Source organism: Ptychodera flava, chromosome 8, assembly GCF_041260155.1.
Source record: "Ptychodera flava strain L36383 chromosome 8, AS_Pfla_20210202, whole genome shotgun sequence".
Taxonomy (NCBI): Eukaryota; Metazoa; Hemichordata; class Enteropneusta; family Ptychoderidae; genus Ptychodera; species Ptychodera flava.
In genome coordinates, this window is record NC_091935.1 from 28,404,010 (window position 1) to 28,430,738 (window position 26,729).

At 39.6% G+C, this 26,729-nt stretch overlaps 2 protein-coding genes across 5 annotated transcripts in view; one reads left to right on the forward strand and one right to left on the reverse strand.

Moving 5' to 3' along the window:
- LOC139138953 (FAS-associated factor 1-like) overlaps positions 1-194 on the reverse strand; it is a 37,917-nt gene extending 37,723 nt beyond the window's left edge. Inside the window, exon 1 of the mRNA XM_070707589.1 lies at positions 39-194. Coding sequence (XP_070563690.1) covers positions 39-77 — 39 coding nt within the window. The 5' untranslated portion in view covers positions 78-194. The remainder of the gene's footprint in view (positions 1-38) is intronic.
- Positions 193-25,835, forward strand: LOC139138954 (cyclin-dependent kinase 4 inhibitor B-like). 4 transcript variants are annotated; one of them, XM_070707590.1, is made up of 6 exons: positions 193-702; positions 7,635-7,787; positions 10,706-10,845; positions 14,965-15,186; positions 15,423-15,543; positions 22,876-25,835. In XM_070707590.1, exons 2-6 carry the CDS (start codon positions 7,643-7,645, stop codon positions 22,998-23,000), a joined length of 753 nt encoding a protein of 250 aa, XP_070563691.1. In that variant the 5' UTR covers positions 193-702; positions 7,635-7,642; the 3' UTR covers positions 23,001-25,835. The 4 variants fall into 4 exon arrangements, with proteins under 4 accessions (XP_070563691.1, XP_070563694.1, XP_070563692.1 ...); XM_070707593.1 differs by having other exon boundaries at positions 446-702; positions 10,627-10,845; XM_070707591.1 differs by having other exon boundaries at positions 473-702; positions 7,635-8,811.
- The last annotated feature ends 894 nt before the right edge of the window (positions 25,836-26,729 follow it).

Genomic DNA, 26,729 nt, shown 5'->3' on the forward strand with positions numbered 1-26,729 from the left:
ATATACTGAAATGATATTAAAATATCAGTCCAAAATACCTGAAAATTGGCCAGAATTTCTTCTCTATTCGCCGCCATTGTTGTCTATCAGTATCTTCACTGCGCACGGTAGGTTGATTTGCGGTATCCACTTATTGCGACGTTTCCCGTGCAATGGTTTTGCGACACTATGGTACTTGCGCACTCTAAACCGATGACATCATGTGTTTTTATCGCATTGTTTTGACATACGACTCCTGCGCGTGTGACAACAATAGATTACACTTAAAATTGGCACAATGCCCAGCGTCGGTGAATTAGCTATTGATGCGATGAATGCGGCGTCCAATCACTTCGCGAAATTTCAACATGTTCAGGACATGTCGTGAAAATCACATTCTAGCGGTTTAGGATTGGCCAAGAAAATTTAAAGGTCCCCAGATCGCCGTTTTTCAAACCACCCAGTGAACCCATGACGCTACTTTGATCGTAGCAGTGTCGGCCGGCATTTCGTGCAATACGGAGCTACATGAGTAGACCCAGCAATTTTTCTTCGTAACCGACGGTCGGACCTAAACAAGTGGGTGTTACGCTCCCAATTTTTTTTCCAAATACGTGTACGAGGGGCTGTACCCAAATCGGCAGGTTGAATAGACGCGATTTCTCTTCGTTGTAAGCCCAACGGTGGTGACGACGAGGCACATTCCACACGGAGTCATAACCGGTGAGTCTTATTATTTCAAAACTTTCTCTCTGATATTCGTAGCTTTCCCCACAACGTGACAATCTGTCCTTGCAATTAACAGTAATATTTGTAAATAGTTGGTGAAAATCACGTGCATATTTAACAGGCTCAGCGGGCGTTAGGTCGCTTACAAGGCCAACGTGTACACAACAATACGGAATCAAAACGTATTAACTACTACTTATTGTTTGAATTTCCAATCACAAAAATGGCCGATAAAATATTGCATTGATTACCAGATTTAAAGGGCTGGATATTTTTATCGATTTGGAAACTTTACTCTGCATGCAGTACCATTTCAACCAAACAAGAGTATATTGCAGCTTCTATAAAGGCGACCGTCTGGTCGGCCAGCGTCGGACGCTTAATCGTTATCCATAGCAACCATCAGTTAAGGTCAGATGTCATAACGGTTGCTTTTTTAGTCTCTCTCTCTCTCTCTCTCTCTCTCTCTCTCTCTCTCTCTCTCTCTCTCTCTCTCTTAATTAGGTAAGGTGTCATAACGGTATTTTTTAAGTATTTTCTCTGTTTCAACTCTAAACTTAACGTCGCCAATTATTCTCATGTGTATATATATATATATATATATATATATATATATATATATATATATATATATATATATATATTAACTCATATATTATGTATGAGTGATTCTGACAGATAATAGATATAAACAGAGATATTTAATAAGAGAATAAGACTTAGAGGGACCAAAACTGTCTGTGAATTATTCATTTTAATTGTTATATGTCATGAATCAAAGAGAAAAGCGATGGGAAAGGTTTGCATCACAGACCTTGAGTCATAGCATAAAACAGTGAAAAAAAAATAATGTCTTGACAAGGGTTAAAATTATTCCATTAGTCACTTCTCCAAAATAGACATGCGTGGACCATTTAAAAGGAAATATGGATCATATCACTGTTACTGTCATTGGTGTCGCCATTATAACGAGATAGGCGAAACAGGAATAGTGTCACTACGGTGGAAGTTTAGGCACATTTTCAGAGAATGTCATTGTCGTCGCAAGTGTACAATTCAAATACAACACGGGAATGAAAATAGGAAACGTTCGTGCGTACTGTGTCTTCTCCGAGTTGACCTCAGTGTAATACGGCAGAAAAAAAAACATACTGTTGTTTGGCATTGTGTGCGAAAAGACGGAATCGGTTTTGTTTTTCGTTTGTTTTTCGAAATATGAAGTGAGACTGTTCTCACTGAAAACAATTTAGTAATTATTTGTTTCGATGTGTACACTTTACTTGCGTTCAACGGGTTTTTACGATGCCGCCGTTGGCTGCTTGCCATGTGTAATTCAGTTTGAATTATGCATGAGTCTAAATTTGGCGACGGGGACTGTGTATCGCTCTGAACCGTTCGAGTTACTTTGTCATAGGCTCCTGATTATCATAAAGTCGGTCCATTTGACGGATGGGGGACATTTCAACGACGGTCGGGCAATTCAAAACTCTGTAATGTCACATTACAGCTATAGCTATAGCTCCAAAAGGAATAAGCACAGATCGAGCCATTTAGTTCAGAAATCTTGTATGTACTTTTATTGAAGTGGGCACTGCAATCTGGGTAGAACTTCATATTCATTCATATTTTTCGTTTGAGGATATATTGTATCGGGGAACATATTTTATGAGTGCGCGTGTGTGTAGGTTTTCTCAGCTGCCGTAGTGTATGTCAGTGTCTGGTGCCATCTGATGTTACTTCCCTTTGGGCATTTTCGTTCCATATCGCATACGCCATTTTGTCCGGTTATGTCACAGTCGCTTGTACACGGTGGACAGATATATCTTTCGAAAATCTGCTGAATTTTGTAATGCCTATCCTCAGCTAACCGCTTCAGCCATGAGTCTACCGTCTTCCTCTGGACTTTGTGATGACGTCACAGGGAGGAGAAAGTTCATTTGAGGACGCTTTGGCCTACATGTTTTAACACGTTCCAAGATGAAAGTCATACGTCATCAGAATATCATCGCTGTTGCGAAATAAACATGACAAAGGCTGATCCTCCTTGATCATCTTAATCATCAAGATAATGCACTTGATTTGCTTGTTGACAATTTCTATCATGATTAGTGTGAAATTTTAGGATGGGTCACTCTACGGAAATGACCATAACGCTTCCATCGTCTATAACACTAACAACGAAATAAACTCAAATAAACCCCTTTTGTGTTTCCGTCTGGGCAGCTAGATAGTAATTGACATCATAAAATTTTTAGATTACTCTTGACTGGGGTAGTACGGTATTCTTATTTTTACAAAGAAAGACATGTATTCTCCACCAGTTCCTACACAACAAAACTCGCCACACCATTCTAGACATATTCCTTTTTATGAGACATGCCAAAATATGTTGACCACTCAGTCTTAAAAAGTGTGAGGGTGAAAGTATACAGAAAATTTATGCATTCAGTGACCTCTATAGTCTCTTCTTGTCAAGTGAATGCTTAATAGCATAAGTTCCCTTTCATACATGTGTCGTCCCGTTCGATGTTCCTCGCGATCATGTATGTATACACGGTGTGCAGACTGTTAATCGGTTTCATTGCGCAGTTGCTTTTGTCGAAATCTATAATTAGCTTGAGATCCTTGATTCAGACGAAACATACATCATTGCTCTTTGTTTTGACCCCGGGTATCTCAAGCCAGGGGCTTTCCATGGGGAGATAATATGCCAATTGGGCCATTACGTGTACTGCGGGTTCGCTGCATATTTTCTCTTGTTTTGCTTCCTTTGTCTCGTGAAACAGTGGCATTTTCTTCCAAATTTGGTGTTACAATGGCTAGACTGGTATATCTCTACCTGGAAAACGTAACGTAATTTATTTTGACTGCCCATGAGTTTCATTGAATGGCCATACGAAGTGACATTGGTCAGCATGGTCAGGTACGACACCGCGAGCGTCGGGACATCTGCAAGTAGGCTCGGGCTTGGTGCTATTTCGAGTAGAGAGCAGGATACACCCGGTACCAGGCTGTTTGTATCGTGGAACTTCAAACGAAAAGTTGATGCCATTAAACGTAAACGCATGGTAGCAAGTGCATGAGAAAGACGTCAAAGATGCGGTCGATGACTGTATTACGGCCTAGCAGTGGTTCAAATCTGACAAATGACGTCGAACTCGTTCAGTCAAAAGGCGTGTCAACTTCCTTATTCGCACGATGTTTGACGTAAAATATTTTTTCCCATTTTTAGGCTTTCCAAAACCGACTGAATCCGTCAGTCGTAAGTCGCAGTAGGCCTACACCCAGTACGCCATTCTAGGCAAGAAGACATAGAGTGCACTCCGACGAACAGGTTCGAGAAGTGTGGGAGCGCAAGAAAATTTTCAAACAAAAACCCCACAACAGAGCGCATAATAGTCCATTATAGAATGAGTATACAGTCTCACTATGTAAAAAAAAAGAACAACGAAAACACAGGCTGAGGACTTTCCCCCATTCCGCAAATGTTTGTGTCTCTTTGCAGGATTACTCATCGATTATTTTAATCTCAACCGAAAGTTATGAATGTAATGCAATGCCACAGTGATCTGCCTCTGGCTTCGAAGATGAACAGATGAAGCAAAAATGCTCCGGTGTAGTTTTCTTTTCCACCGAAAAGTCCCTGATCTACAAAAATACCCACCATGTCGCAGAGTGTCTGTTGGCTGAGTCATCCGCTAAGTGGGACAGGTGCCGTAAGACAAGTGAACTGAGACGGCAAAACAGCTAGGCATTGTCTGCCCAAAACAAAAATAGAAATGACAACACTGGCGATGGTGTCTTGTAATATGAGCATACACATACATATCACACATAATGATCATACACATATTCATTCTTATCTGTCTGGATGGCTGTAATGTGAATCCCAAGTTCACCTGCACCTGTACTTCTGTGCTAGGTCAAGAGTCAGCACAATAGCCTCTGACGTCACCAAAATGCACGGGGCATAAGTATTGTCACAAGCTCACCCTAAAAAGGACAAGAGATAATATGCTGTAGGTGTCTGTAATGTTAGGGCCCTGGCTGAGCTGAAAGACATAACCATATGTATAGCGACCGGTGTCGTCTTGCAGAGATTTTTACTGTCTGCATGACTTGTAGTATAATTGGTTGTTTCAAGTGTTGTGCATTTGCAAATACGTTTTTGCCAAGTTTTGTTTCTTGATCGTTCGTCGTGATTATTGGCACTTTGTAGAGCGGTATCAGAACCCAATGAATTTTCGGTAAAGTTTAGAAGTCAACATGCAATTTGGTCTCGAAATACGCTACGACACCTGGCTTTCGATGTCAACTCCCAAATTTAAATGTCCAGTCCCCGGGGTCCAGTCCTTGGTGTTAGATAATTGGTATGAGCATCGGTTGGTCAGCCAAGCGTTCTCTCGCCATTTCTTGTCCCCTAACATTGCGAAACAACATACGCACCGAGCCCGAGGGTCAATGTAGGTCGGTCGGGTTCGACGTTCGCGACGAGGAAGACATCAAAGATTGGCACCATCGAATACAATATATTTTACTGCAAACATTTCCCGTTGTTTCTCACACATGACGAGGAAACCATCATGGCGTCCGTGCATGGCTGTTTTGGTCTGGATGGTTGTAATGTGCGTCCTCAAACAGTATATATCGTGATAGGGGTTGTCAGAATGGACTTCGTAGTCTTTCAGTTTCCAGATATGTGGATATTTTTGACAAGAGCAGCAAAGAGCAAGCAATTTTTCTGCAATATGTGCAGTTCAGGTTTTAAAATTTTTCACCTTTCCCCTTCTCAGGGTCGAATGTTTTTGCGGTCCTTTAAGCCTGAACCATGTCGCTCGTGCAACAGACCATTTCCAGAGATTAAAGCAACAGATGTACTTTTAAGTACGATTTACTGCAATTGTATTGAATAAAAAAAGGGTTTCTGCACGCCTTTTTTCGAAGATATACATACTGTGAAAGCTACAAAGGAACGCCCTCTATCTTCATTGACAAGAAGTCAGTATACCATAAGGGGTCCATAAGCGCAGGTAAAATCGAGGAGAATATGTTTTAAGTTCAATCTGGCTCAGAATTGAGCTGTCACGGTTTTGAATTGGTGTGGGCACATCACTGTGAGTTGACATATGGTCAAGGGTAAGTACTTTCCCATGTACTTGCTGAGATTAAAGACAACAAGAAATCGATACGTTGAGATTTCACTACCCTATATTACACGTTAACGAGACGATAATAGGAAATATCTATACGTTTGGATGCGTAAACCTTTCGACTACCTTGATTTTGTAGCTGTCGCAGTCGCCCGAGGCTGCGAGAAGGGCTACAATCTTGCCGAAGCTTTTCCGTAAATACTCTTCGTCATTCTTTTGAAACCGATCGTTGAGGTCGCTGTGTATAATTACGATTGCTCCCTGTCATGTCTAAGCTTAAGGGTGAGTAGACGAGTCTGTTATAATTTGATAATGTGACGACCGTTGTCAGATTGACACTTCAAGTATACATAGTTTCCCCCGTTTCTTTGTTAGCATGGTTGGCATTTTGACCCCTTAACATATATTGAGCAGGAATGATACTGTTAACTGTTCTGTTGTTCACACTTTTGTACTTCCGTCGAATGATCGTTAATACCGAGGACGATTAAGGGGTCGCGTGATAAGGTTTTCTCGAGTCCTTTGGAGGTTAGGTGCGTAATTATTCTTTTCTTGCAACGGACGGTCTCACCGATTTTGATTTTTATTTTACGGAAGTATCTTCCCATATTGATAACCTGACTAAATACCACACATGTCTATGCGCCAACGTGTACGAGAAATTGTGAAGTATCGATATTCAGGAAAAATCGAGTACTCACCCATGGACAGTGCTAGATATAAATACGTATACCAGGAATTTGAGGTTAGATAAATTCAATTTGTATTCGCTTAATTGAGGTAACCTAAAATTGCTTTATTTGACATGCAGCTAAGGACTCGCTTTCTCTTTTGCGGATGTAGCGATTTAGTTCCGCGGTGTTTGTTCAAACTGAATGAAATGAATAACCTACAGATTAGGCCTAAGTGCATGGTTGTCTTACCGTGCTGAATCGTTGACATATAAAGTTCCGGCTGAAAAAAGTACCATGCCGACTATACAGGCCTAATTTTATATACCTCGCTGTCGTTTTAGAAAATCTCCTCCTACGCTTCGGTCCAAATATAGAAATATTAATGCGCGTTATCGAAAGAAACTGCCGTAAACGCAACCATATATTTACGCACTATATTAATGTACTCGGAGATTCTACAACAGTTCCACAACCCATGGTTGGTTGAGGAAGTGTGATTCTAGATACAGAAAACATCGGACTTCGATGTATCGCAATTGAAATGTTAAGTTCACCGGGCGGTGGCGCGATTTGAACACAACAAACGATATCCAATGATATCCAAAGATACAAGGTATATATCATGTATATATGCAGTGTAAAAAACATAACTATGTGGGTAGATAGTATTTGCTTTGGCAGGCGACTTGTAAATAAAAGTAACCTGTCCGGATGTCTGGTCGTTATTTTCAACTAGTACTAATTTCCAGGACCGCCAATTTATGGGTATGGAAATTAGCTCGGAAATGCTAAACAGCTCATAGGACGGGTATTATTTATAGGGTCACGCTAGGTCGCGATTTTTTTCCTCAAAGCCTTATGTGACACCATAGTCGAATTAGATAAGGCATCACACAATTTGGCGATAAATTTCTGGTAACTAACTCCCGTAAACGTGTATTCCTAGATTTTTCTATGAGTGATTGGAAACAACCCTTGAGTGACAATATCAGCATCGTTATCACAAATAGTCCAGTTGTAAATTATGCGCAATATGACACACTGTGAGAAACACACTCCACCACGCCAACCCAACTAGATGACTGTGTTATTTGCCTTGCAGAAGTCCGAATGTTATTTTCCACGTTTCAACGATGCCTTCACCTGTGGTGCAGTAGCTTGGGGTATATTTTGCAGCGGTTTGGTCCCGGGCTGAACGCGGTCATTCCGTCTGGACGAACTCCATCGGCCAAAGGGTACCGATTTAAAATAACAAGTAAGTATACAGTTTCTCAGTAGTGACGTTCTCCTCAGACGGACAGACAGACAGACAGGTAGACGTATGATAGAATAGGCCTTGATTACCAGCACACCGTTTTTCACGCATGCACATATTGACATATATAACAATACAGTTTCGTATTTCATGTCTGTCGTCGTTCTCGGCAACGTGTGTTACACAAATCGAGCTTTAAATTATTATCAACGAACGATGATTTGATTTGCCGATTAGCAGATGGCCACGGTGTTCCACGTCGAGGAAATCGGTAGCGAGAAGTGAAAGAGAATATATCACCATTTTACCGAATAAATAACGCCCTATTTGCGTTGAAATTCGTGTCACCTTTGAAACAAATACACTTACACACTTGCCTCTGTGTGGCTCAGTTAAAACTTTAATTATTGCTAGTCGGTAAACTCGGTAACAACTCTCTTACGTTTTAACACAGACACGCGAGAAAAATATTAGCATATTTTTAACTACCCTTAAAATGTTTTACAATCCAGAGATAATAGTTAATTGGAATATTTATGCCAACTATGACCCCCTAGGTTAGATCAAAGGTGTCCCTATTCCGGGTAGCTCTACATCGTTTTACAGGTGCCACGCAATCGCACGTGCCCTGTGATTTATTTTTTTTATGTTTAAATAGGTATCACGAGGTGCTGTATGTATGTTTGCGATGGTTTTTTTTTGAATGGGAGGAAGTGAGAAGTAGTATAAAAGCGCAACCGTGTACACGTGTACGGTGACACGCACAGGTTCTCTGTATCGCTACGATTCACCTAAGCACCTACACGGAGAATCGAACGCCACATCACGCGAGAACCCCTTGTTGCCTAAACAACAAGTTCCAAACAACACCACGTCATTGACGATTTATATCGTTAGAACTACCCGAACTGGTGATCGTTCTTGGTCCTATTTTGGAAATCTGTACGGCAAACCGAGTCAGCAAGCATGCTGGATTGTATTGAAGTGTCCTTCACGCCAATACCATCACTCAGATATCGCCACGGTAAGATTATCCGAGATAGTTTTGTAATAATCGGTAAAAAGTTCCGCAGCTGCATTCCTCCGTAACCTTATGAGGAAACTATTTGGCATGTTGAAGTACTAGTGTTCTGCAATCTAGCGGGGCGGGGTTCTTTTGAGCTTTTATTCATAATAGACATGGCCCATAACATAATAACAACGTGGCCACAGATCCACGTCCGCCTTTAACTTTACAATTCACGGTGCATTTGTGAGCTTGATTTCTATGAAAACAAGGTGATGATTAGGCCTAATGCCCGGAGGTGCCATGAATAGGATAGAAATATAAGCTGGCGCATATAATTATTGCATCATGATGTTATTGTCGAAACCGGAACAATCTTTTATCTTCAGGTGTAGTTCAAAATGCAAATATATTGCTTTGGTTTTGACGTGATTTTGTTCAACTCAGAGAAGAGCACTTTGCTGGAAATTGTTGATTCTGTCAAACAATCATAAACGCAGCGAAGATCGCAGACTTTCACACCATTGATGTTGCCGCTGAGTAATGGAGAATCTGAATGAATCTGTTGATTCCTGCCGAAATAGTCAGAACGTAATTGCATGTTTTTGAAATTGAATAGAAACAGCAGCCGGTAAGAAATCGAATGGTTATTCTGAATAATGGAGAATTTGAAATTTTTATCCGCCTCGAAAGTGAAAGACTTATACTTGTGCTCAGACTTTCCTCAACGAATCTTTCAACCATTCTCTTTCAAAATCACTAATAAAAATCTTCGGTCACCGTGTAAATTTTGGTACTAGAGAAACAAAAAACACAAGATTTACCGATATTTGAAATTCAAAATGGCCGCCATTCCTGTGTTAACTCTATGGAGAAAAATAAAATTTTCGAATTTCGAAAAACTAAGCCGGTGAAAAGTTTTCTTTCACCAAGAGGTTTAAAATGAACGCCACAAGTGGTGGATCAGAAAAAAATTGTAAAAGTTTAAGAGTCCGAATATCTGCGCTTATTACATGTTTGTTACTAAATATAGCTCGCTGCACGCGCTGTTTGAACGACGGAACAAATTTGTCACTTTTGTATGCATGTTTGTTGTAGCAACTTGTAGTCGGAGTTGTAAATATGTCTTTTAGTATTCACTGTCACAACAACGGTCGCCTAATATGTGATGCTTTCGCGTTCTCGCATGGGTAATTTCAAAACGTGAAAACTAAAAACTTGATATGGACAAAGAGTTATTTTTGCATATTAATAAGAGAAAAGGGCGTCATTTGTGAACAGCCCTACATCTGCAGCAAAGTGCAGTTAAATAGTTAAACGTAATCGCATATGTATGAAATTGAATAGAAATAGCAGCCGGTAAGAAATTCAATGGTTCTCCGTACATTTTAAGGAGCGATATGTATATATCTGCCCCAGTCTCATGGGGATTTCTCGCGTAATGCAGTAGCATTTTGACCTCTGCCCTTGACCTGTAAATTAACCGGCGGCACTAACGTCGAATCTAATTTTAACGGGTAATTGGAACGCCAAGCTATGATACGGGATACTTGCATATCCAATTCAGATATCGCGTAAGGTATGTGACTGGCGATACTACAACGTTCAGGGGTCTCCAGTGTTGGGCGCACGCCGCTGATCGCATAGCGCTGGAATATTCAATGACTGGGCAAGTGATGTGAGACGCAACCAGTCGTCAGGCTAGTGGTGCGAGACACAACCAGTCGTCATTCGTGATTAACTACATCGCCGGCACACTTGCTCTGAACCCGGCATTCCATTAGGAACGTGTAACAGCGACGCTTACAAAACAACTTTATACTAACTTTGTAGAGTACGCCGATTAAATCAGCGAAGATGCTGCTGGAAAAGGGGGTTTCTATCGAGCTCACCAGCTTCTTTGTCCTTCCAGCGATGAACAATGATGGCGGACACGTCCAGATGTCGTTGGCGGAAGCTGCTGCCAGGGGAGACGATGGGACCGTTCGCGACCTGCTAGCTCAGGGTTGTGACGTCCACGAACGAAACCGTTACAACAGGACCCCGATACAGGTAAGCTGCGTTCTCCAGAATTCCTGAACTAATTAATTGCTATAAACACCGTGCGTATGTCATGAAATGCCCCAAAAATAAATGTTGAGGCATTTTTTCACCATGTGGTGTTGTTAGTTATTTTTAAAATTTACGCACGCTTTCACAGAGACATAGACTTGCTTCCTCTGGTCTACACTCAGGATCTAGAATAAACACTCGTAGAATTTCATTTCTCTGCATGTATTTTGTAATGCCTGACTTAACTTCAAGCGAATACAAGCATTATACAATAAAAAAAATAACAAACCATGTTTTCGCAAAGACTGGTCGTGTGTCTGCCTCTAGCGACCGTCGCTTTCTGTTTCATGCAAGTTATTTTAAAATTTGATCGGGGAAGAATTAAATGGTCTGAGTTTAACGGCGTACTTGATGAAAATGGAGAGAATATTATTATGGTAAACATTGCCCACTAAATAACATGCAACATACCGTAAACAACAACCTATGAAAAACAGTGCATATGACCCGATTAAAATTTTCAAAAGCGAAACATATGATGGTGTAAAAGATCTTAAATCGAAAGCTCGTCAAATTTGTTAAAGTCATAAAAAAATTCTTGAACATTGTAAGGGAGAGGTGCCATAATGTGTAGTGTGGAACATCCTTGAAGTTCACTTGGAACTCTGGCGAGGCCGTCGCTATCTGCAATATTTTTTGTGAACACAATCTTTGCATATTTGCGTGGAAATGTTCAGATTGCGATGATTGTCTGACGCCACTTTAAAGATAAAGCGCTGACCGAAAGTGTGAATGTCAATCTTGACAGCTTAACGACTAAAATCACTTCTACGACAAAAACAAGGGGAAAATGAAGTGAAAGTTTCCTCTGCGTTGGAAAAAAAAAAACAAACTTGGCTTGCTCGCAGAGGAAAACTGAGGCGACAAACAAAATGGTTAAATTTCCCTTTAAAACCTCCAATTACTTGACATAATGGCTCGCTGAAATGTGATTAATTTACCACGCGTAAACCACAGCTAACATTACGACAGGAAAATATAGTATCAGTGACCCCTCCACTCTCGCCCTCAGATACGGTCTGTATCGAAACCGCGTCATTTCTCGTGAGAACTGATGAGATTAGTAGGTATAATCTTCTCTTTCACAATTTCAAAGTTGAAATATTTGGCATCTGTAGAGGTATGAGTATTCATCGTTCATAGCTAATCGATTTATGCTCTGGTAAGAGCTTTTAAAGTTTCAACACATGCCATTTTATTGGGCGGGGCGAATGCACACACAACGCGATAGAGTTCGCTCGAAGATAAAAGTAATATATTTAACGTCATATCAGTTGACCTGTCGCGGCTGCGGCGAGACTTTTAAATCCCGTCTCGGATGCCGAAGTCGTCGATATACCTATGACGTCGCGGTACATGTAGTTATACAGTAACATTCGTCCACGAATTTAAACCACAATCACCACGCCTACACAGTCGTGAAGGCCAAGTTAATCCCTGTGTTGACATTGTACTTCAACTTTGACGATCTTCACCTATTGATACAAATGCTCTCATTTTATGAACCATATACGGACTAGATAGTCTGGCGAGCCAAGTATCCCGATGGCATTTCGGTAGTACAAATATGGTCATCTTCCCGTAAAATGTGACCTCACCTCTGCGTCAACGGCTAAAATATGATTCCTCCACCCTCCAGGGCCGTGTTTATGAAAATTGATGCGCTTGCTAAAATTTCCACACGAGCGTATCCTTGCGGGGAACGATCAGAAAAGGGTGGACGCGTGTGCGCGGATATTTGAAACCAAACTCATATACATAGGCCTTGAGTGAAAGGCCGGATACGACTCAGATTTAGGATAACTGTCGCATACCTGATTTTGAAAGTACATTTAGAGTTCTGGGTGATTAAAATGGAGATACGATGGAAAATGAAGCTAAAGATTTATTGCTATTCAACATGACGCGTTTGCTAAAGTTTCATCGGAGAAGTGGAACTCGTTTCAGAAAAACATAAGCTGTCGTCAAAATGTGGCGTGGGACGTCGAGGCTCCATTAAAATACAGTTTAACTGTATTTTCTTTCGTGGTTCATATTATTGAATCCAGTTTCTCGTTCTACTGAAAAAAGCCGTGTCGAAATTACCAGTGTTTAATTTATTTTTACTCGTTTTGTGCACGAGTTTCATCCGATACTGTTGACAACTGATCTGTGTAGCACGGACTTGAATTTATTTTCGATGATGTAATATTGTATACAGTGCATTGATGCACCACTATGATAACACATAATCTTGTCTTTCTGTCTCGCAGAGAAAATCAATTATTATTATGAAAAATAACGCAATTGCCCTTCTTCTTTCAAAGGAGAAGTAAGCTGGCTGTAGGCTCGGTTAAAATCCCGTAAGGGTTTTTAGTCCACACATTGAACATGATTCTACGTTACATCGACCTTGCAGCCAAGAATCGTACTCACTCGCCGTCAGTTGAAGTTCTGCAAATACTGAGACCCCATCATTTTACAAATGGCGCTGTTGAAACAATTAATACAGGCAACGGGGCGAAGAGGTTAAACTTATTAAAATGTTCCCTTTAACCCAGAAGTATACAAGAGCCTGTCATATAAAAATTTAATGCGGTTGGTTGAAATCATTAGACAAACAATTTACTCAGTATATGCTCAGGAAATGTGGTTCTGATTGATAAGGCATATAAACTGTGAGAGAACATTTGAGAAAAACATGTGGCGTCATCGATTTTTCAAGTAAACAACCGTTAGTTTCGGTACGTCACCATTATGCATAATGATAACTTTACATATTAGTTTATTCATATTTATTAGGCCCAAGTAATTAGATTCTTTATTTTGCATCTCCCCGCGCGCGAAGGTTTTAGAGGTTTAAAACATAGTATTTGAATTTGCCTAGAAATCTGGTAAAATGTATTTAAAAACGCCTGCAGGCTTGCAGAACGTCACATTGAAGTGTAAATTGTGGAGGTGAAAGAAAAATTCTCCTTTGATTTTTGAATGGGCATTCGTATTACGTGGAAACAATCAAAGCTTTTTCTCCGTGTGTTTTTGAACCGCGTACCTTTCAAATTTAAGGTAGAACGCGTCTCGGGGACAGATATTCGGACTCTAAAACTTTTACAATTCTTTCTGATCTACCACTTGTGGGGGGTTCATTTTAAAGCTGTTGGTGTAAGAAAACTTTTCACCGGCTTAGTCTTTCGAAATTCGAAAATTTAATTTTTTTCTATAGAGTTAATACAGGGGTTGCGGCCATTTTGAATATAAATATTGGGTTATTTATTTCTCTGGTTCCGAAATTTGCACCTTGACCCCCACTTTTTATTATTAATTTTGAAAGAGAATTGTTGAAAGATTCCTTGAGGAAAGTTTGAGCAAAAGTTTAAGTCTTTCACTTTAGAGGCGTGAACTACCTTAATAATTCAGGACTTCATCCGTTTTTACATTCAGTTTATTAATCGCTGAATACTCAATTTGTCTCTAACTTATAAATTATCACCTTCACACTTACACTTCAGGTGAAACCTCATTCAATTCATTCATTCATTCATTCATTCATTCATTCATTCATTCATCATCATTCATTCATTCATCCATCCATCCACAGCTTTAGGACTAATAATGTGTGTCTGTAAGAAATATTGTAACATACAAAACTGGGCGATAAAAACAAGTACAAATGTTTGTGTGTTTAATTTTTGCTGCCTTTTGCATGACCCTTGATCGCGCCCACGTCCTTAAAAACGAAAGAATCTCGCCTGCATAAATGCTTTCATTCTCCAAACTCTTAACATAACCCAGTGTTTTTTATGGCAAAATGAGGGTTAAGTCATGAAAGGATTAAGCGAACGGTGAAAATAAGCATGATTTTGAGTAAGGGATAAAATGCAAAGTAAGATCCTTCCAATATACGATGTGTGACGTAATTTTGACCACCTGCCCAGGCTTCCAGCCCCGATCCATTTTTGCAAAATCCGGCAAAGAATGAAATTCAAAACTTCTCCGTTTTCTATCAGTGAGGAAGCATGCACTTCTAGCCAAGTTCATTGACCCGTCTTTCACATGACTCCTTATCACCCTCTATACCAGGCCATGAACTTCAGCCGCGTCGATATTGCCAGGCTGCTGCTCCAACGCGGTGCCGACCCGAATGAAGGCGATAGCGTCCGGAGAGCGCCGATTCATGATGCCGCTCAAGCCGGCTATGTGGATACCCTTATAGTAATGGCCGAGTATGGTGCAAACTTGGAGCTTAGGGACAACTTTGGAAATATACCGGCACACGTAACGGCAATGGAAGGCAACGAACAGGTATGTGCGATAATGATATGTGACATAGTATGGCCGATAGTGAGAATGACTGTTGACATATTTACGAAAATAAATGTCATATGATTTTATGATATTGTACTATGTCTTATTGTTATGTACTGCTTGAATGTAGGTATGTATGTATGTTTACACATGTTAAAATCATGAAAAGATTAATCTCTCTCTCTCTCTCTCTCTCTCTCTCTCTCTCTCTCTCTCTCTCTCTCTCCCACCAGGCATTGCGATATTTGTCAAGGGGGTGCGACCCATTGACAAGAAATAACAGTTCACAATCAGTCATTGACTTAGCTCAAGCATCTTCCCGCATTTCCTCAACCTGCATCACATCCATAAAAGGTATGTTAAAACCACTAGGTATTACATTAAGCGGTGGTGCTACTGAGAAAAATGCTTATAGTAAGATTCCTAAGATATGTTTTAGGTAGTCATGCTATCTAAATGTTCAAATTGAAAGACTGGGGACACCTGGCAAACGATTATAACTCAGAGAATTAATATAATACTGAAAAATGTATTCATGAAATTTTATCAATATTTTATATATTCATGGCGAAAATACAATCATTTTCGGAAGTATGAAGCATTAAACTTAATATTTTCTTTTTCGTATTTCAAAAAATATTAACCAGCAATTAAGAGATAGAACAAGGAAATTAAGAGACCTAACTTTTTTCAGGAACATATATCCTTAGTTAGCATCTTCTCGTTGTGTTTGTACAGTTTGTAGATTGGGAGTCAGTCGTGGTGGTCCATCATAAGATATTGAGTACAGAGTTCCATATCCAAAACCCTTACAGTGTTGAGGCGCACACGGTTTATTAATGTTGTGTTGGCAATATGGTCGTTTCTAATATGCTACATAGATCTGTGAAAATTATCGTGATCATTTATGGGCTGTTTCGTTTGTTTAACTGTTTTTGCGAATCATTGCCATCCAACATTGTTATGCATCAACAGTGTCATCCCGATTTCCCTATACTGGGATCCATATCCACCCTGATTTCAAAACAAGGATTGCACCACACCGTTATTATGTGGTTATGAATGTGTAAAAGAAGTGCAGAAGCACTTTAATTTTGTCGACTTTGAATGTTATGTTTTTGACAACTCTAAAAATGTCGCAACAGCAATCACTTTGAATCATGTTTTGTCTGGTGTCTGGCCAATCTGATTAGAATCAGATGTGGATGTTGGCGTTTCCACCTTTGCTTGCCTCGTGCTGTTCTCGCTGACTGTTGGCCGTCTGGCGTAAAATCGATCCACATTCTGTCCTACTACATATAAACACTGCAAACCTGAAGCGTACTACAGTTGGCTTAGATTTGAGATATCTTGTATCGACATTATTTCGGTTCATTGGTGCTTTAGCTTTGAGGAAAATATTTTGTTCTTGATCCATATATCTGTAAGTAATTGCGTTTATAGCGATTGTTTCCTGGAGAACGGAGAATGTAGGATGTTGTGGTATGAGATGACTTTGTCGCTTGTAGTTGCCTTTCTTCAACGAAATCCTCATAAGGCAGTGATACAAAATACGTGTATACTTTGATCACTTCATGTTGCACTTGCGGGACTGGGATGACTTTTGGATGAAAAGAGACAGTGTCAAAGGTGACGGTGGTTCTGACACCATGTGCTCGTCTCATCAACGAGTGCTCGTGGGCAAAGTGTGTTGTAAAAATTAACGGCTGTAATTCACGTGTTAGACTGTCATAGTAAATATACCAGTGTTATGTTAGAAGACACAGTGGCCCAGGTCTACAGTCGGGGCGAGTCGAAGCTAGTCAAAACATAATTAGTCGAGAGTGACCTACTTGGTAGAATCGTGCATAAGATTGGGAAATGCACTGGGTGTCAATTTCGATAACAAGATTAATTTTATTGCTCATCTTGGAAATTCGCTGACTTTTTTTTTGTAAATATTCAAAAGTACCATTGGAGTCAATCATCAGCGTTTCCACCGAATAGCCGACACGAACTGAACTGAACTTATTGATTGGCTGCGTCTGCCTGGTGTTACCAGCAATACAAACAAGAAAAAATTACAAATAAAGAAAACAGACATTTGAATTTCATAATGAGACGGCATCCAAACATCTGGTCGCGGCTCGTCTCTTCTGCAGTCACTCAGCGTGCGAACATTATCCTTTGCCGCGTGGAGGCTGGAAAACAATTGTCTGTGACCCATGAAATAAGGTCACATGGATGTTTGGAGCCAGAAATCACACAGTTAAACGATAGCATCGCCTGGAGACCGAATTAATTCTGAACCAGACACGCGACGCGGAGTGATCGTGTTAGTATCTGCCAATTTCCATGCGTGCCTGAAACTTTTACGACAGTTAAATGGGAAATTTGAAACGAATGAGTTCACCTCTGACCTCTACAGTCAAATTCATGCTCTTTGTGGAGCAATAACCGTTTTACGATTTGTCTCATGCATCCGATGCGTTTCCTAATGCGCTGAAAACAGGCCTTGCAATGAACAGTATATATGACATGAAACTTCTGGCATTAAAAACTGAAATGGATCTCTCTACAGTACTTCAATTTACTTAAAAACAATGGTGCTATTGATGTTGCGTATGATCCGCATCTTGTCCAAAATGAGTGTTTTTGCAGGTTTTGGATTATAATGAATGAAAGGTCGTTAGGCATTAATCGGACTCATAGTTCAGAAATCGTCATTGTCTTTGATCGATTTTCAAGTGAAACCCTTCTGGATATATTTTATGGCGTATATTACATGAAATAATAACACTGGTCAAGAAGTTGACTGTGGTTTTGCGTAAAACCTTATTACACCAATTACTTTAAAGGGTGTGTCGTGCACATTCTAAGAGTTAACTACCCCCCCCCCCCCTCCCCGGAAATCACGCATTACAAGTAAATCCGCGAAAGCTAGAAAGCCAAGTAATTCGAGAACCTGGAAAAATCAATTATCTCGCTCAGATTTGTTGATGACACCGCAGAGAGTAACGCAGAATTCTAAGTGATTGGCCTGTCTCGTCACGGATGCCGGTACCATGGCAACGTCAAGCTTTCAAACAGTTCTGACGTGCGTAGTGTCTTAGAATTCTGAACCGTTGAGGAGTGTAGCATGGGTTTCTCTATCACATAGAACTAAATAGAATGTTTGCAGATACCGTCATGACAAAACGAAAGTAGCGTGTTTCTAGGACAAATCTCCAAATCCGTGGCTCCACCAAAGAGGACATTGAGTCGAGGTATGTCTCGACGATACATGTGCGTGCAAGGCTTCACAGAGTCGAAGGGATTGACGCTTTGATATCTTTGACGTCACAGGTCGGGCATGGGGGTCGTCTAGACTGGCATGTGGGTCGATCCAAGGGCCTGACAGAGAAACAAAATACTTCGGTTATCTTCAACATATGATAATCAGGCACAATGTGCCGCCGTTGAACTGCAGTCATCCGACGGATGGTTTATCTCCAGAAGTTGGCCGCGTTTCGCTTGATGAATAGTGCGGATCGGATGGAATGATCGCTCAGTGTTGCTCCGTGATCGTTTGAAGATCCATACTTATCATCTGAAAAGTCGCACCTGGTGATTTGATTATTTGGATATTTTTTCAGTGAAAAAATGCAAATGTAATGCAGTCTGTTGTCATCTTCTGTCTGTAATTTTACGCTGCAAAACTTTTCAATGGCATGCAGCTGTAGTGAAAAATATTGCGTAGTAAAATTCATCTGATTTGGATTACGATAAGTTGTTTAAATGTTGTCACTTCGATAAATGAGACAAGACCGAAGCGAGCCGGATGTTTTTTAAATTCAACGGAGAAGTGATTAGGAATCGACCATTAGATCACGGGAGAGGATTGTCAAAAATGTGAAAAACAAAAATATGCGGAGCAAAAATTGCAATGAAAAAATTCATAGCCTTACCGCTTTTGCGAAATAATATTCACGTGACTGGAAACCGACAAAAGTATGGAGTTCTGGGATGGGGACTATGTGTACTGTACAAACTCCAGGGGAGGGATTAAATCGTGAAACTTGAAAAACTAGCTTCTAAATTGCCATCGCGACTCCTCTCCTACCAAGGTTTAATAAAACCCAACCCTTCAAACCGCCGAAATCTAATCGCTCCATTCCAGAATTCAACGTTTGAGACATTCCGCTGAAGCTACCCGTTTGTGGCCTTTAACACGTGCTCGGTATCACAGACGCTCCGCACTGATGTAGCTCCGTTTAAGAATTCTCTAGGGGCTATGGTTTTAAGGGATGGACCATTGATCTTTGGAGGTGATGGTCAGAACGGGGCTGCACCCCCCCCCCCCCCCCCCCCCGGCGTTCAAAGACTTTCAATGTTATTTTTTCAGAGTTTGCTAAACATGCAAAAATCAGCCTCCGGGTACTTGTATAACGCTGTTTTCTCTTCCAGTTTGCGGAAATGCAAATATATATATTTTTAAAGCATACAGTTACCAACTATGTCTTCATTTTTTCCGTTTTGAAGCCCTTCTCAGGATCTAATGCACGATCCCTTAGACGAATATTCATCATTCCTCGCCTGAGTCCGACCCCAGCCACTCTGCCCTATAGTGAAATCGACGTCACGGAAGTGGAATGTCAAACTTTCCAGCAATTCTACAATTGACAAGTCAATTTCCATCCTTGCCTAAAGCAAAATGGATCTTGTTACATAGTTTAGAGATCGGTTTACCGACAGCCAGTACATTATCCCGATTGTTGGCTGCGATTACTGACCCTATTAACTCATTTAATTCCTCTAAACTCCGACCACGCATCGCTGGGCTTGGAATTGGCGTTTTGAAACAAATAGACGGCTTGGAAAGTAACTCCACCGTCCACGTTTGAATACAGTTGCGGAGGTCGCTGAAAGAGCTAGACGGCGTGAAGGCGACGCCACACGATCAATCATCGGGTATTAGAAAAACACTGCCCGGTGTATTTGAGAAGTTCCTCGTGTGTGAAAAAAAAACCATGAAACTTCAGGAAATTTTATGAAATAATGTTTGAAATTGTATCCTCCAAATCCCGTGTTCTTGTAAATTTTTGATTATGGGAATTGATATCAGTGTCTCTGTCGACGACATTGAGCGGAGTATTTCACAGAGGATTATCTCTGTTCAGCATATGGTGAAGCGATGATGATATGTAAGTGAGAAACGAATACAATTGTTTGTGGGACAGCAGAAATTAACGGTTAAATTGGGCAATACTCACGCCATCGTATTGGACGACAGGTACTTTCTATTCATACAGATTAAATTAATATTTAATTCACGGAAGGATGCGCTGATGTAATTTACGTCTTCTGAATATCGAATTGTCAAGATGGATCGATCATGCGTGCGCAGTGTGAGAGCATGACGTAGAATGCCTCTTAGTGTTGCTTTCATTTCTATAAGTGAACATGAGTGACAACCACGATTTTGCATATGTCTGTAAGCCCAGCAGTAAGCTCGAAAGCCACTCTACTTCACAGTTATCCAGAATGCGCGGCAAGAGAGGTAATTTTCAATCTACCTCCAGCTCTCCCCCTCAACATCAGACTAAAGTTTATGGACCCATCTCCATGTTTCCAAAGAAACAATTAAGGCCTCTTGTTGCAACTGAAACACATTGATGCGTATGAAATGTTCTGATTTACTCGTTACAAGTTACATTGTTCTTCGAAACCTCAGCTTCAACTTTAGCCAATTTTGAAATTTTTTGCTCATTTTTTAAAATTCCGACCAATATATACTTCAATGCTAAAACCAAGGGTCACAGTAAAATGGAAAAACACAAATGTTAGACCCCGCCTTGAGGACGTTAAAAGACAATAGAGGAACTGCAATAGTTTTACTTCAGGGCATTTTGTTGTACATATTTTTACAGTCTTTTTGCTTTCTTCTAGGAGCATGTGGAAAATTTAATGCTCTGTATCTGTAATGCCTCTATTATTGTGGACAGTTTGTAATACTTAGATGGCAAGTCATCAGTAACAGTATAACTCGAGGGTTTTTTGTTGATTCGTAACAAAAAAAATAATTTAAAAAAATCGTTCGCTGCTTCTGTAGTTTTCAACTTGCCAGGAAAAAATCCCAGGAATTTTTTTTTTCTCTTTCCTAAATGTCATGTATTCCATTCGTCGTTTGAATAGAATTGCATTGATTCTTGTTGGTAGCACTTGCACCCAGAGATTAGCATCTGAAAACACGGAATAGTCCCAGTATGCCAGCCTTGCCTCTGAAATCAACAAGGATATACAAATGTTTCGAAACGGATATGAACAGCAGAAATCATCTGTAATGACAAATAAAGCTGAAAGTGAATCCGATATTCTTGCAAATTTCACGAGAAAATTGCAGTCGTTTTAGAAAAGTATCAATTTCAATTCCCCCTATTCTGCTAGTCTTCTAGTTCAAATCAATGCGACATGCCAAGGGGTGTTCTGTTTATCAACCCAGCCTCTACACTCCGCGTGTATCACCGTGTTGTTGTTGACAGAGGAATTTTTGTCCGGACTTGAATTAATTTTTGAAAATTGACATGGCACACGGTGTGTTGTGTTTGAAAGATTAGTACTTTGTATTTTAACAAACTTGGGAGAGAGGGTGAGAATAAGAAAAAGTAATTTATGAATATAGAACAATAAGTATACAAATGCGAAAATGTTATCAAAAGTTTCAGCTGAAAGGTAAAGGCGCCTTTTTGGCAGGTACTGGGACTCTCAATTTTTGATAATACTCCGGTATATGCTGGTTGCGTGGACTCGTTTTGAAGCTTCGTAAATGACGTTTTCATGACGTCTTCACCTGTCATTTGTGAAAACAATAAAGTTTCGTCTTCCACTGAGAGTTAGCATATAGCAATAACGACCATTTTGAATTTCAAATATCGGTAAATTTAGTTGGTCTATCTTGTACCAAAATTTACACGGTTTTACCTTTCATTTTTTATTCTTTATTTTTGAAAGAGAATGTTTGAAAGTTTTCCGTTTGGAAAGTTGTGCAAAAGTTTCAGTCCTTCAATTTTGAGACGCGTACCACTGTAAGCATTGTTTCCGATGAATAATCTTAGAAAGGCTTTTTGTACTGATGCAATTAGATGGTTGTGCACAAAGCTGGTGGCAGTTCCCCCTCCAGGCACCCAATTTTTTGCGTTACCCCTTTTCTCGGTCCTCCCCTGTCGTCAAGTCCGCTCGTTCCCCTAATTCTAGATTGTGGTCATAGAGCAACCGTCGTAATGGCAGGATTCGACAAACAAAGATTAATATCTATAACATGTCAAATATTTTATCACCCGATCCCCGTTATATTCATAACGGACGTGCTGTTCAGCACAGATACTGATCATTTCCTTCTCAAATAGATATGGGGAGTTTACCAAACATATTTGTTGAGTGCAACTGAATTTTGTCGAGTATAAATTCACTTCATGTCCCTTGTCCCGTTTTTAAGCTACTAGTAACATTCCAACGTTGTCATAAAAATTAGTTTCTCAGACCAAATGACAATTCGTTTTAACTTCAATTCACATTCCCTCCATCGTGATGGTGGGATTAAGTTCAACTGAGTTATTTCGTCGATGCATGAAGAAAACAGCGACCCCTAGAGGCTAAGGCAGTCATAAAAGTTGCCCAGAGGGCGTGCTTGTCTTACTAACACTAACCTCATTCTCTGTTGCTTCACAGAAGAAACTCAAACTTTAAAACACCTGTGTAGACTAGTGATCCGGAGGGTGTGCGGACGGAGAATCAATGAGCTCGATGGTTTACTACCAAGCCAACTCGTACAGTACGTCAAGTTACAGAGTTGAACAAACTAAAGATGCTTATTTGAGACAGACACACAGGCTAAGAGCAGATGCACGGAATTCTGAAGTCAACGACTAACCTCCGTGCCTCAACTAATCCAGTCTAACAAGCGGACACAATCATACAAGTAAAACTTCCGCAACATTGCGTGGTTTACTGTAATTGCACACAAACGCGGAGAGAAAAACTTGTTTTCCCTCTGAAAAAATGGTGCGTTATTATGAAGACTAATTGTCTTCTACAGATATTTATTTCGATATATTTATTAACCAATTGATTGTATTGTCTTTTTTAATTTAGTCAAATTCCTGACAGTAAAATAATTACACCAGAGCTATCGATTTTAAACAGATGTTAATATTGGAAATTATAAATATATACTAATGAGACGCCATTTTAAGTTTTCTGTCGTGTCAATTGTAGTTTAAACTGAGATCTACTCGTACTTGTAAATGAACTTCGACTTTTAATGAGTTAGCAACCGCTCACGTTGCTATACAAAGTTATTTTGACCAACGCGGTGTGTGCAATCACACATACTATCTATCGATAGAAACGGTTTTTTTTTAAGAGTGGAAATAATTTTCTTTGTGCAATATGCTGGAAACCGGTACTAAACGACGTTTGCAATCATAACTGACATTTTCATGTGAACGTTTTCAATTCATTTGCAATTGACCACTTGCGAATTAATGGCGGGCGCTGGGTCATGTACAGCCAATGTACAATGTACTGTATAAAATACAAAAACATTTTTTGTTCTTTTGATGTTTGTGTGAGAAAGTTCTTGCAATATTAAGCAATTGAATATACAGCATATGAAATGATTTGCATGTTTCCTTGGCAATATCAACTGGGTAATGTACCAAACCACAATTTCATCAAAGTATACATTTATATATTCGACAGATGACACTTGTTGTTCTCTGCCATTTGTACATAATACATATAAGTGTATTTACTCCTTTCTTTGTCTCAGCGTGGAAATGGTACATCTCCCATCTCATGTTAATATATATAATCAGGTGTATATTGTAGCGTTTTGTCAGTAAATGAATGTTCAGAGTGTTGGGGTGTATACAGAATATCTGGAAATCTTTTAATCCGATGAACTGAATTCGTGCTGAACTTTTTGTTTTGTTTTGTTTTGTTTTCCTTAGAGAGATTTTAACTGTATGCCTTTCGAAAACGAAAATAATGTAACATGATAGTCTCTGAATTGAAGCGTCATGCTGCTGTCGCCTATGACGTCACAGATTGTTGTTAACAGACTGTATATTTCCTCATGAATGTACGTAAATACGTAAACAACCATTCTTCACATATTGAAGCACTCTTGTTTCTGGGATTCGTTGTTTGTTGGACCATCTCTTGGCATGCAAAAGGTCCTGAATGTGTATATGCAGTCAAGATTCCCTGATATTCCGTTGCACTTGCTGAATTTTGTATCAATGCATGCGAAAAGATCACATGAGCGTCCAGTTCGCTTCATCGACGCTGCTTTGGCCCGAATAATCTCAATGAAAGGTTCACTTTACATTAAGATGGTGACGGAAAGTGAAACTGTGTACTATTTCAAAAGTGTGTGTTTAAGATAGTACAATTCGAAATGCAATCAAGGGCGACTTGTCGACCCGAGTAAATGTCTATTTTGTAATATATAACTTCTATTGCTTACAAGAGATTATGAATTAATATACTGCATGTTTATTTCCTATTATATATAGCATTCGCTGACAGAAAGAAAGTGCCATAGATGTTACCCTCTGTCTTTAGATCTCCAAAGCATGAAAGCAATCTAAATGTATTTTTTTTTCTATTCGAATAGATGTGACAAGATTTTTTAACAACAATTTTTTTCATATATAAAAATGCTGCAGGGAGTTATCTTTGACACTGGCTTTCTGTCTCTTTTATGTAAATTAACTTGTTGCTGAGTCTTTCCAGGTGTAGAATTTTATAACGTGCAATATATGATATACCTAAATATGGTTCTGTGGTATATGTGGTGTGTTGATATTCTTGATGTTTCTTTAATATATATTGCTGATTTTCATAGAGTTCTTTGTCATTTTGTCGTTGCATTTTTTCCTTTTTTAAGTGTACTTTTGTGTTTCAACCGAAGAATTTAAAGTGCGTGGACAATATTTTTCAACTGAATCGACTTGCACTGAGCAATATTTGATCAATGAAATATATTTTTACTTCTTATTTGGAGAGAGTAATTTTAATCGGCCTAACTATTGATATGTCTTTATTCATAAGCTTGTTAACAACTTCTCCTACGATCAAGTCCGTTTAAACTTGATGAACTCCTTTCAAACAATTGTATTTAAAACTTTTCGATTTTAAATTCTTACGTATAGCTTTTTTAATGTGCATTGCTTTCTCCATGGCAACGTTGATTCCTTTAAAAACATGAAATGTGATTGTAAATAATTTTATAAGTTAAAATTCTTCGACTTGGCGATTTTGCAAATTTCAGTCTCTAAATCAACTTTTGTGCTTGTAAAACCTTCAAAAAAACCCTGGCAACCACTGAACTGTCAGCATATACATTATATATTTAACGTTGTCAATTTAAATTAAATGCATAAAGGAGAGTCTATATATTATTATCATCAACGACTCTATAATTTGTTTAAAATTTTCTGAGTGGCATCTGCTTGGTGAATTTAGAGTACTGTCACGTGACATACGAATGATGGATCTCATCCATCTGGTTGTAATATTTCATTTACAAGTCACTCTCGCACTGAAATATAACCCTCTACGTACACTTGTATAATGTATTAGTGACCAGAGAAGTACGATTAAAAAGTGATATTCAAGAGAAATTGATGCCAGCCTCGTTCTGTTCAAAGGGAACAGTATGATATCTGTGTGCGCCCCCATCGGTGATACATGTATGTACGGATCGTTTTTAGCCGTTGAGTCCCCGGCCCATAGTAGTGGAAAAGACTGCTCGCTCGTATTGTGCAAAAAATAACGCCGGCGGACGCTGAGGGTGTACTTACGGTTTTCTATTACGAAGAAAATAGACTTGGATACACTGTAAGCTAGCCAGAGGAAGAAAATATTCCGTGCTCAGCCGGCCTGAGGAAAACAAACAACACACACACACACACAAACGATGTGTCACCATCGCACAATGGAAATGTAACTTTCAATATTGTTTCTCTTCGAATCCGATCAGCCGTTAATTGAAAATAGCGCACTGTATGTTAATCTGTTATAGCGAGAACACAAATCAACACGGTGAATTGACGCCAAAGGGCAAATACACGCAGTGACCGTGTTTTGTCACGACATTCTGAGTAATGTTTGTTAGAGTGACTTCATTTGAGAGTGCTCTACACCTAGAAAATTTGTTTATTTTTTACTCTATCCATTATCATGAATGAGTGAGGCAGCGCTCTTCTTTGATGAGAGTTGCTCTCTATTCCCGTTTATCGATGAAGTTATAATCGACCTCTTATGCCCACCAGAATCATTCATCCATTTCAGTGTTTTTTGCACAGAAAATCGAGAAGGAAAACCTCTTTCACATGCGAATAAGAAGGATTTCTGGAAGTTACTCTTGGCGGGGGACTTGGAACATGCTAAGCAACCCATATACATGTAGATGCATAGCCACTTTAACTGGTGAGCTCTTCATCGTTGTGTTTCTCATAAATTTCAGTGAAGCGACAGCTGTGTAACTGCTGGTAGTAAAGTTTGTTGAACCAATT